This window comes from Vitis riparia, chromosome 1 (genome assembly GCF_004353265.1).
Source record: "Vitis riparia cultivar Riparia Gloire de Montpellier isolate 1030 chromosome 1, EGFV_Vit.rip_1.0, whole genome shotgun sequence".
NCBI classification, from domain to species: domain Eukaryota; kingdom Viridiplantae; phylum Streptophyta; class Magnoliopsida; order Vitales; family Vitaceae; genus Vitis; species Vitis riparia.
The window spans coordinates 23,405,081-23,416,981 of NC_048431.1; the positions used below are offsets into that span (position 1 = coordinate 23,405,081).

At 35.4% G+C, this 11,901-nt stretch overlaps 1 protein-coding gene across 1 annotated transcript; it reads left to right on the forward strand.

Moving 5' to 3' along the window:
* Positions 1–445: 445 nt before the first annotated feature.
* LOC117919771 (coiled-coil domain-containing protein SCD2) lies at positions 446–11,288 on the forward strand. Its single transcript, XM_034837021.1, has 17 exons — positions 446–923; positions 1,798–1,964; positions 3,082–3,157; positions 3,241–3,282; positions 3,408–3,470; positions 4,408–4,457; positions 4,588–4,615; positions 4,885–4,959; positions 5,093–5,203; positions 5,281–5,341; positions 5,763–5,876; positions 6,050–6,171; positions 6,377–6,446; positions 7,073–7,114; positions 9,500–9,540; positions 10,048–10,174; positions 10,904–11,288. Exons 1-17 carry the CDS (start codon positions 570–572, stop codon positions 11,023–11,025), a joined length of 1,665 nt encoding a protein of 554 aa, XP_034692912.1. The 5' UTR covers positions 446–569; the 3' UTR covers positions 11,026–11,288.
* The last annotated feature ends 613 nt before the right edge of the window (positions 11,289–11,901 follow it).

Here is an 11,901-nt window from a genome sequence, read left to right on the forward strand (position 1 = left end):
ATATGTAGATTTAAAGGAAAGAGTTATTTTACAGGAAAAGAATGAAGACATTTTTTATCGTAAAAAAATGATTTTTTAGTTTTAAAAATACTCATTTTTAATAAAAATATTCTTTTTTATTTATAAAAATAACTTTCTATTTTAAAATTTATATATAAATAATTGAAGGGCAAAAATGGGTTGAATTAAAAAATAGTAAAGTTTAAGTCTTGAAAGACTTAGATAATAAATTCCATCCTATCTAAATGGTATCTAGAATTTTTCCAAAAAAAAAAAGGGTAATAATAATAATAACTTTGATACCTTGGTCTAAAAAAAAATTATGAAAAACTTGTCCGAAAAGAAAAACCAAAAACAGCATAAAAATTTACAAATAGCTATTAATTGAAGGGCTGTATTGATTTTTATATAAATCGAAATACGTGGACATATAGCTCCCAAGGCCCAACTCAGTCGACACTCGACAGCCGAAAAATAAGAAAAATCTTCAGAAGCTCCGAGCATTCAGTCTTAACCGAGGATCTAGGCATTTCAATTTTTTCCTTCGATATATCCAAACCTGTTTCCACATGGAACGGACCCGATCCGATAGCACGGTTATCGGCCGACAGTGGAGCAGCGAGTCCGGCGCCACCGGCACGTCGTCTCCGGCAATGTCGCCGTCGCTTTACCACCACTCGCGGTCTGCGTCCGCCACGGGAATCTCCAACATCAAGCGGACTCAGAACTTCGCCGCCAAAGCCGCAGCTCAGCGGCTCGCGCAGGTCATGGCGTCTCAGACGGCTGATGACGATGAGGACGATGAGGATGATGATCTAGGGTTCAGGTACAGTACTCCGCTGCCTCCGGCATTTTCCAGGACTGTCAACAGTGGGAAACCTGCTGTGCCGGCGAGTAGAGTCACTAGATCTCCTTCTCCTGGGGTAAGTTGTGAGTAATCTGGTGGTTCATATTGTGATTAAGTTCGAATTTAGTGAATGAGGCTGGTAATTTTGCTTGCAATGCGGATTCTAGTTTTGGCGGCACATTGTGTTTTGGATCTGCTTTTGAGTGATTATTTTTTGTTTTTTGGAAAATAAGCAATGGGCGAAGATTTCGAAAGAGAAAATGCTGAAGAAAGGAAGTCATTTCTAAAGCAATTTTAAACATTTGATTTTATTTTCTCTCATTATTCTTAAGAATTTGATTCTTTTTCTTTCATTTCATTGATAATTCTCTGTTGTTTTTATTTTTTGAGCAAAAGTTGAAATCAGTTTCGGTGGTCCACAGGATTGAAGTATGGTGAGTAATGATTATAATTCAGGACCTGTGTAAAAGGTCGTAGTTCGGATTCAAGAATCTCTATAAGTGAAACTCGTAATTGTAAACATTTATCTGTTTCAAGTTCCTGAATGATATTTGTCTTTAGTAATATTCTAATATTGGGCAACTTTACATATTAGAGTGATTCTGCAGAAAAGCAGGTACTGCTTGGTTCTCCCATGAAGTTGGATGTCTACCATTTTGGTTTCTGACGTTCATAATTATATTGAATTTTGAACATAAATTGGGTCCCTCAAAAATAACACCTGAAATGGCTGATGCACATGAATTTAATAACCATTAGAATCCCTTCCTCTATGTACAAACAGATAATAGGAAAATTTGTTGCATGGATTATTAAGCGTTATTCCTGTGATTACAGTAACAATGCATGACGTTTGAACTGAGCATTTTATTGTAGAAATGCACACATATTTATTGGGGGCTGGGGGCTTTAAAAATAGGACTAATTGGATTTTTTCATATTTTAATTAGTTAGGTCGGAACTTTGTAGAGGAAACTCCATCAGTGCGCTCAACATCTGCTGGAAGGCCTTCAATGTCTCTTAATGCAATTCCATTGGTTTCACCTAGTAGGGCACCATTGAGGACCCCAGTTCCTATACCCCCAATAGAACCTCCTAATAGGCAAAAAGAGAAAAGGTAAACAATTCTCTCCTCTTAAATTTAAAAGTGAAAAACATGAATGTCTCTCCTCTGTTATCTAGTTAAGATCACACCATCCAATCTTATCTATCTTTCAAAGTAAAAAAGAAAATGAATGACGGCAAGTGGTTGGATTAAAGCGTTCTTGATTTGATTTGATCAGTTGCACATACTTGCTTCTAGATATTTTTAAGCTATTAATAATTTTTCCTATATAGATGAGTTTGGATTTCCAATATGCAATGGCACCCACCCAAATGATGTCCATCCTTACGGAATAGAATTGGTTAATCGATTTTGGATTATTCAATTTTGTTCTGTTCACAACCAGAGTCTGGTCTGGATGTTGTCAACTACACTTTATGAATGGAGTGGATTCAATACCTTATTTACTGTGGTACTACTACACTTTCCAGTGTGCATATGTGCTTGATTTCCTACTCAACATAAAAAAAATAATCATGTTTATCTCTATCTTTCAATTTGTTTTTTTATCCTCACTTTTTAATGTGCACAAATCTGAAACATAGTCTATTAAATACGTTTAGAACTTTTGAGAACTAAAATCTATAATTGTTTTCAGAAAAAAACATGATATTTGAAATTAAAGAATTTTGTTTGGAATTTTTTCAACTAAACTTTTGAAGTGTGATGCATTCATGTATGTATGTATGTATGCATGCATGTATGTATGAACTGAACACAAATTGTGTCTACTCACCAAAGTTTTGTTTTATCATTTTTTGGAACCATTGGAAAGGGGTAAAGTGTATGATCAAATGAGTTCAAACTGGTTGAACTTTAACAAATGTCAAATCTTGATTGGCTCAAAATAGAAAGTCTAAGGAGAGAGAAAAAAATTATTTTTGCCATTTGGTTATAAACCTGTCAACTGTTGGCATGTTCTCATACTCATAAGCTTAATCTTGTTTAGTTTGTTGCTCCTATTCCAGAAGTCTATCACCATAAAATTTGCCTTGGACAATTTACATAAATTGCAATGTGAAAAATCATTTGATTGAGTTTATTTCTTTTACATTGGATATTTAACTGTCGAGAAGTTGTTGTTATTGACTTATGTGCTAACTTGAGAGTTAATTAACATGACTGACAGATTCTCATCAAATGTTGGACATTTCAACCCAAAAGATACTGGAGATCAGCGGGAGGCTTCTGCCCTTCGTGATGAAGTTTGTGAATTACATTCCTTAAATTTCATGTAAGCAAATGTGGGTTACATTGGCTGTCAAACTGATGTCTGTTAACTCTGCAGGTTGATATGCTACAAGAAGAGAATGAGAACATTCTTGACAAGGTCTATTGCCTTCCCCACCCGCCCCCACCCCCTTTTTTTTCTTTTCCCGAAAAAGCATTTTTGTCATCAAAACACGTCATTCATTTATTTATAGCATATAACATGTGTTGGATTCTGTTGTACAGCTCAGACTTGAGGAAGAGAGATGCAAGGATGCAGAGGCCAGAGTTAGAGAGCTTGAGAAACAGGTTATTGTTATATTTTCCATATTGTGTGGCAAAATCTTAGAGGGTCTTCTTATCAGTTTCTAAGATCTAGAGCATCGTCTGTTTGAAGTTTTTTTCCTTTTCTCTTATTGGCATGACAGAGGCCTTTCTGTTTTGTGAGGCAAGCCCATATCTGTTTTAATTGATTGTCTGTGAGAAGCCTTCCAATAAAGTCAATGATTAGAAGAAGAAAAAAAAGTGAGACCTACACCTTCTTTTCATCATTATTATTGTTACCAAAGGTTATATGAATCACCACTGAACAAGCTGGCAGTGTTGTTGTTAAACTCCTGTTCCAGATGTTAGAATCCTTTGGTACTTGATCAATAATCTGTTTTCTTTTAAAAACCTTTGGCTTCTGGAAATGTCTGGGGATCAGTGAATTCAATAGACTTATACGTTTACTCCAGAGTGACATTTCTGTGGTAACAATTCTGATCTTTATTTTCCAAGTGTCAGATTCATCCACCAAATGTTAGAACCATTTTTACATAGCAACTAATTTTCCATCTTAATTCAGAACGGCTACTTGGGTACAACTGGTCTTTTAGTGGTTGATTTGAGCAAATTGATAATTCCTCTCCACTACTCAATTACTTGATATCAGTGATTTTTGGTGGGATAAAATTTTGGTTAAAAGTCAAAGAAGATCTGTTGGATTTTTGCTTGTTTTGAGGAAATAAATTGAAGATAGTTGCTGGTTATCTCCTTCCAGAAAGAGTATATTACAGCTACCAAGCTATCTATGAAGGGAAAAAAAATTGATATGATGATTAGCTAGATATTCGAGTGTGTCTTCAGATTATTTTTATGAAGTTCAGTAGCTTTTGAGTTTTTTTTTTAACTTCATTTCCCCTCTGTATGAAACTGTGCTTGGGCAAATGCAACATATAAACCTTGCTACTGATTGAGTCTTCAGGTTGCTGCTCTTGGAGAGGGTGTATCTCTGGAAGCTAAATTGCTGAGCAGGTATATTGTTCGAAAACACCTTCATGGTTGCCTCATTTTCTTATTTTGTTTTTATTTTTTTATCATTATCTTTTGAATAAAGAATTGATATTATGTTTCAATCATGACATCTTTTGTTACTCATGTGCAGAAAAGAAGCTGCATTGCGTCAAAGAGAGGTAACTAGGGCAATCCGAGTTATACTTGTACTTTATTTGGATTATATTAGTGACTAATGCTAAGGTCAAGTATTCTAATTCATCATTTTTCTTCTATCTTTATTTGAGTTGGACAGATTTACGCATATGCATATGAGTGGAGCATCCCATTTTTAATGTTAATTTCAAATTTGTACTATGTGAACAGAGTGGGCCATTCCATCTTAAAGGACATGTTATTCCCCTTTTCTCTTTTCAAAATGTTAACAAGAACATATTCTTTATCACAGGCTGCACTTAAAGATGCAAAACAGAGTAGGGATGGGGAAGATGAAGAAATTGCATCCCTTCGGTCTGAACTTGAGGTGAAGTATTCTAATGTGTAGTCCATATTTGTAACCTACCTTATATTCCCATAACATGTGGAAATTTCTGAATAGTTTATTCTGCTGCTGCAGCTAAATATTGTTTTCATACCTTAATTTCTTTCTGAATCAGAATGCAAAGGATAGGGCTGGAGCTGTTTTGGACCAGCTTCATGGAGCCAAATCTGAAGTAAAAGCTCTTCGCTCAATGACTCAAAGGATGGTTTTGACTCAGAAAGAGATGGTTTGTATTTGCATACTTCCAAGAACTTTATCAGTAATCATTTGGAGGTTAATTGTATTACCATATCCACATTTCAGGAGGAAGTTGTTCTTAAGAGGTGTTGGCTTGCTCGCTATTGGGGTTTAGCTGCAAGGCATGGTAATCATGTTACCATTGTTTCCACACACCCCTTTTAACTTAGTTTTTAGAAAGAAATAATAGGCCGTGTATGATTTAACCAGCTTACCATTTACCTTTTTGATGTATTTAAAACATGGAAGAAAAAACTCTAGAACACTTCGGTTTGTTTATTGGAAGTTATTCCCCTTTTGTTTGGATCTATTGCATACTATGGCAACCATCAGTCTATAGTATTTGGAATTCCAAATTGTATACTGCTCCATGAAAGTGTTTGTCATTTTGGTGTAGTTCTGAATCAATTTGTGGTTGTTTGAAATATTGACGATGTCTGTATTTGCGGATTGATGTTCTATATATTTGTTTTCTCTTGAATAGGGGGTCCATTACAGTTCATCCATCACTTATGTTTTGTTCATACAATTCCTTTTCTGTTGCATAGGTATCTGTGCAGATATTGCAGTGTCAAAGCATGAGCACTGGTCATCTTTAGCTCCTCTTCCTTTTGAAGTTGTTATTTCTGCTGGACAAAAAGCTAAAGAGGAGTGGAGACGAGGCTAGTAATCCCTTTTTGATCTTTGCTCTTAATGACTTTCTCCTTTTTTACTGTGGCAAAAACTGGAGTAATTGGTTCTTGCACTTTCATTGAGAGTCGCAATACTCTTTCATAATTGTATCATCTCCTACTTGATCAACTTGTCAAACCTTTCCACTTAAAACATTGAGCAGGTGAGGATGATCCTGAGACAAGGAGCAAACTGGTTCAGGACTTGAATGATCTAACTGGAGATGGAAACATTGAGAGTATGCTTTCAGTTGAAATGGGTTTGAAGGAGCTTGCTTCCTTGAAGGTTTCCTTTTTTAATTCTAACATCAAATTTTGTTTCATCTACATCTAATCATCTAGTTTTATTATGATGCCATTTCCTTGTGTGTAGTTTGATTTTTGAACTCAGGCACCTTGTGGAAAACATTGTTCTGTTTGTATATTTTAGTGTTCTTTTCTTGGAAAGCATTTCTATGTAAGCTGATATATTTATGATTTTTCTTTTAAAGGTTGAGGAAGCTATTGTTCTTGCTTTGGCTCAACTGCGGCGTCCTAATTCTGCTAGACTATCCAGCTCAGGTGTGCTTTATATAACATTGTTGGTGCTCAATTTGATTCTCTGATGGCTGATTTTCTTGCTCTGGTGTGTCTTTTCTCTCAAAAAGGTCATTGACTTTCTTGGCTTTTATGGAGATGGTACTATGTCCTAAAGAGGGCAATGGAAAGTTTAACTTATATTTGAATAAATTTTACATGACAAGGCTCCAAGGTTGAGTGTAATGTTAGCTATTCAATGACTGCCAACTGGGATGCCTCTTATATAAAAAGAATGGAGGATGTATGAAACAGTAGCATCTTGAGATTTTAAATCTGGTTGTTGTGGTAGTTCTTTTTTATATTGAACTGCATACGTCCTCTCCTTATCGTATTCCACATCTATATCCTTAATGATGTTTGGTCTGCACCTGCCATTGATCTATTTCAGATCTCATGGTATCTTAAATCAAGGTTGATCTTAGAGCTATCATGTAGAGCATTCCCTTCAATTTGATTGGTACATATGTCATTTGCTTGACTCACTAGAAGCACCCCACTTCATTCAGCCTGCCACAATTTCACAGGCTATGCCCTCTTTTAGATGGCAGACTACAGGTTCAATATGCACTGGATGCTAATCGTTTTTTTCTTTTGTTTGTTGTGTTCAGATCTTAAATCACCCGGTGATCCAAAGTATATGGAAGCATTTGGTAAGTTGTATTTGTATTTCTCACTGCATTTTGCTTTAGAATCTATGTACATGCTGAAATTGAGGGTAACTGCCACTTCTTTCATGAAAGGCATGGCACTTATGGGGAGATTTTTGTAGCATAAAGTTTTGCCTCTAGAGAGTATATGTCTTTTTGAAAATGATATGAGAGAGATGAGGTGAAATTTGGGGCAAAATTGTTCTGTATCATATATTTTTAGTTATCAGTAATTGTACACTCTCACGTGCAGCTGAGTGATACTCATCAAGTAACAGTAATGGATACAAAGAGAATTCAATAATAGATATTGCACTAATTGGATTGGGTTGGTTTGTATTTACCTTAGGTGGGGTGTCATGGATCCCACCTGCATGTGCACAAGTTATATCACTTTGCCACTGGTGAAGTCATCCTCTGGTGTAGCTAATGAGTTACCCCCAAGCTTTAGGGGGGTTCTATAATAGTCATGCTTGAGGGGGCTGGAGACATTTGCTCACATGTGTTGTCCCTATGGCTCATCGTGGCTTGAGGTCTTTTGTGCTTTTAACATGAGCTCCTAGGCTTCACACTACATCTTCATGAGATAATATAGGTGCTTGAGCAGGATCAAGCAGAACTGTTGTTGCCTGATGTCAAAATCCCTGGACAAATATAATGTTGATTCATTCTGCTTTTTCTTTTCTTTTCTTTTCTTTTCTTTTTTTAAATTATTATTATTATTTTTATAGTGTTGACTTAGAATGAAATTTTTATCTGATGGAAATTTTATTGAGAAGGTGTGTAGACACCAAAATTTTTGAACTTATACCTCAACAAATATTGAAAGGATTTAACTGGTCAAAGTTTTGAACCTAGATTAGTCCATTAGTCAAAGTTTCCGGTGAAGATCTTTAAGTGATCAACAATTGAAAGGGTAATTATCGGACAAGCTCAAGCCTGATGAGTCAGAATTTACGTCTAAACTTGAAAGTGAATTGACTTGAAATTTGGCTTGAGAAAAGTATCGGTGGTTGGAATTTTGATATTTCAGTTGTGATACAATGTCAAGCTTGTATGAACTTGAACTTGTCTTCTCACCAGTTCAATTGGAATTAATTTCAGGTTGATCTTTATGTAGAATGCTCAACTCATTTATCTTGGTTTTTTGCAAAGCAACCGAGTGTTTTCTGGAGATTCAATCTGTTCCCTGGATCTTGGTCCATCAATTGATAAATTCAAAGTTTTCTTGCAATAATGACAAATTTTGCATCTCAAGGTGAAAATATGATTCTTTCAAACTGTAAATTCTCAATTGGGGAACTTATTTGATATGAAACTTCTATGGATTTGAACAATGATTTTCCTTCAGAACTATCTAAACTATATGGAGCATTGTAGGAGGAAATTGGAATCAGGCTTCCACAGTTTTGTGCTAAGGGTTACTTATTATTACTTCTTGCCCATCAAAAGGAGTTTGATGAGTGACCTTTCAGAGTTTTTCAAATCTTTGTAGTGTTAGTGATCTCAAGTGTTTCTTTACAATCTTGATCCATCAAATATCCAATTTCTCTTCCCTTGTGTCAATGATCAACAAACTGAACAGAAGTAACTCTAACAGATGAGGCTTAGATCTGAAGTCTTATCTGAACCTGTGAACCTGCCCGGTTCAATTGACTTAAAAATTCTCTTCAAAAAGAGACTGACCAGCTGGTATCCAACTTAGTCATTATCTCTAATAATATCATACGCCAAAATGTATACTTATCTATTTATGGATAGTTCCATTAGTTTCAGATATAATGTAGTTCTGCAAGTTTCTTGCCTATATGGATGAAAGCTTGGAACCCCCAAGGAGCAGTTCTTTTAAACCCAATTCAATGTAGAACCATCAAAACCCAACCTTTTGCCAGCTCTTTCTAAGTTTCACATTGTGTCCCATTCTTTTGTCAAAATAAATTCTATCTTAAATTTTGAACACATTAATTTCCAATATTTAATTGCTTAAAGTATGAGCAGAAGAATAGGTGAATTGTGCCTTTTTGCTAGGGGCCTTGTGCACAAGTTCTTTGATTTACCATTTCATTTTCTAGGGTCTTGTATACAAGTATGTAAAGTAAGTGTCCATCTCTGATATATAAAATTTACAAATATACATACACTTATGGCCATAACCTTGCATTTAGACTTCGGGAAGCTCCCCCAGTTTCTCATGCTTGTTTTTATTGATCATAGATTCACTTGAATAATCACTTGTAAAAGGCGCATCTTTTATATAACATTTTCTTGACATGTTTTGATGCTTGCAATAGTTTTATTTATGTTAAATTGAATGTCTTATGGGATAGCATTATGTATTGTTTTCATTTTGAACATGAGTATAATGTCGAGATACATGTTTTCTTGCAGAATTGAGTACAGAGGAGTCTGAGGATGTTCTTTTCAAGGAGGTGTGGAAATTGTTTCTTAGTTATTTGTGTGACTTTCCTCCAATGACACATGTATACTTGTCTTTAGAAATTTACTTTCATATTTTTATGTACTTGATTGCTAATTTTGGCACTGAGTCAATGATTCGTATCATAAATTTTCCACAAACTCATTGGCTCTTGTTGGTCTTGTTTCAAATGCTTCCCGTAGTTTTCTGGTCGTCTGTTTTCTTTTTTCAAAAAAAAATCTTGATGACCATTCAATTTTTATATTGTCATTGCCTTTCAATACACTCAAATCAGCCTCCAGTCTTATGAGAAGATAGTGTTTATGATCTCTCATGCTAACTCGTTACATGTGATTTTCTTGGGTTCTTTTTTTCCCCTCTCCATTCGCCTCATGGAGTTTGATAAAAGGAATAGGCATAACAGTATAAGTTCATCAATGGGCTACATTTAAATACTTGAAAGTTTTTCATGAGTTTTTTGCGAGTGATTGTCTGATGTAGGCATACATTCTACTTGCAGGCATGGCTTACATATTTTTGGAGAAGAGCCAAGGCCCATGGTATCGAGGAGGACATTGCCAAGGAACGTCTTCAGTTTTGGATTAGTCGTAGTGGGCATGCACCTACTTCTCACGATGCTGTTGATGGTAATTTCTACTTTAACTGTGATTATGTAATGCTTGATTTGGAGCTATTTCAATGAAATAATCTCAAAATTTGGGAGGAATCATGGCCATTATGTTGATAATTGCTTGGCCTCATCACAAGATGTCAATTCAGTGGTTAACTCTATGTTGGTCCACTTATCCTTGACTTGTCGATAAGGATTATGCCAGTCATTTTCCTTTTTAAAGAAATATAGACACATTCATTTTCTTCTCATGCTTATCAATCATGTTATCTGAAGATTTTGTTCCTATATGGAAAAAGATTGTGTTTATGTGTTGGGTACAGTTGTCTGGCTCTGCTTCAGTAATAAAACACACGCAGGTCCCATTCAAGTAAATACTTTGGCTGAAGTCTTAGGCTGGTGTTTTCAGATCTTTGCTTTTACTATAATTTGGGAGGATTGAAAAATATAACCTTGTACCCAAAATTCCATGAATGTGCCACAACTGCTTTTTCTTTTTCTCACTTTTTTCTTGCCCCTTTAGTTTAAGAAAATAGCAAGAAGAAAAGAGGGGATATGCTAAGAATTGGACTTAAATCATGGTAAACCAGTATCTTACCCTTCAAGTAACTACCCAGTCAGGCCACAACTATCTTTTATTGTCCTTATGAATTATTGTCCATGATATGCTTCTAATATAAAACCCGTTATTTGCTTATGAATTCCTAATATTTTATTGTTTATTGGGTCTGTTCTTCATGTTTAGTTGAGCAAGGTCTGATGGAGCTGAGGAAACTGGGTATCGAGCATTGGCTGTGGGAAGCATCACGCAAGGAAATAGACGAGGACTCCTCTGCTTCTATTGCCCGGAAATCTGCCATACAGTAAAGAGTTCTGCCCTAACCTGGAGATGATGTTTGCATCATTATTATTTATTAGCCTTATATGAAGTTTATTATATTTCAGTTTCTGTTCTTCTTCAGCATTTTCACTTGTTTTCTTGGCTTGATGGTAGCACAGGCTTTATCTATATGTAACAGTACTCCCAAAAGATCTATTGTTTTTCACTTCTACGTTATCTCATCCTCTTAAAGGTATTTATTCAGGAGAAAAAGAAAAGGTATCAAATTTCGGAGACCTGTACTTAGAAATATCGTGAATGTGAAGTAAAATGAACTGATCTTTGGGAGGGGCTAGGTTTGTTGTGATTTAACCAATAGTTTATTGGCTGATTTTTAATATTTGAATGCGAATTTTTTACAAAAATCAAGCATCTCTACTAAGTTTAATACTATGACAATCACCTGTTTAGTTTATTTTCTAGGCACGTTAGTTTGTTTATAAAGTGTTTCAAATAAAAGCGCAGCCAATAAAGATGCCATGTGCGGAAAGGAATCCCACCCAAACGGCCCCTAGCCCATTATAGGCGTGCTCTCGAGCTCCAATGGGTCTCAAACACCAGCCTTTTATTTAGTTGGAAACCTCTAAACACAAAGGGGTGGCTTAGATTAGTGGATAACAATATATGAATACACTGAACTCTGAGTTACTTTATCATCAGTACGTTCAATAGGCTCTACATGTATTATAATTTTTCAATCATATGTTCAATAGGATCAGCATATATTACCATTTTTCTGTTATATTATGTTATCCCTTGTCATCCCAATTGAAGTTTCTCACATTTATAAAGAATAAATCGTTTAAGACATGGGTTTTTTAAAGCCGTGAAGGTCATTGTGCTCAATATCAGTGATATTTACT

Excerpts from the sequence above, each read along its gene's own strand:
- LOC117919771 (XM_034837021.1), top strand. The coding sequence starts at position 570 with ATGGAACGGACCCGATCCGATAGCACGGTTATCGGCCGACAGTGGAGC. Across the intron at positions 3,158-3,240 it reads CTTCTGCCCTTCGTGATGAA|GTTGATATGCTACAAGAAGA; the intron begins GTTTGTGAATTA and ends TTAACTCTGCAG. Across the intron at positions 5,204-5,280 it reads TTTTGACTCAGAAAGAGATG|GAGGAAGTTGTTCTTAAGAG; the intron begins GTTTGTATTTGC and ends TCCACATTTCAG.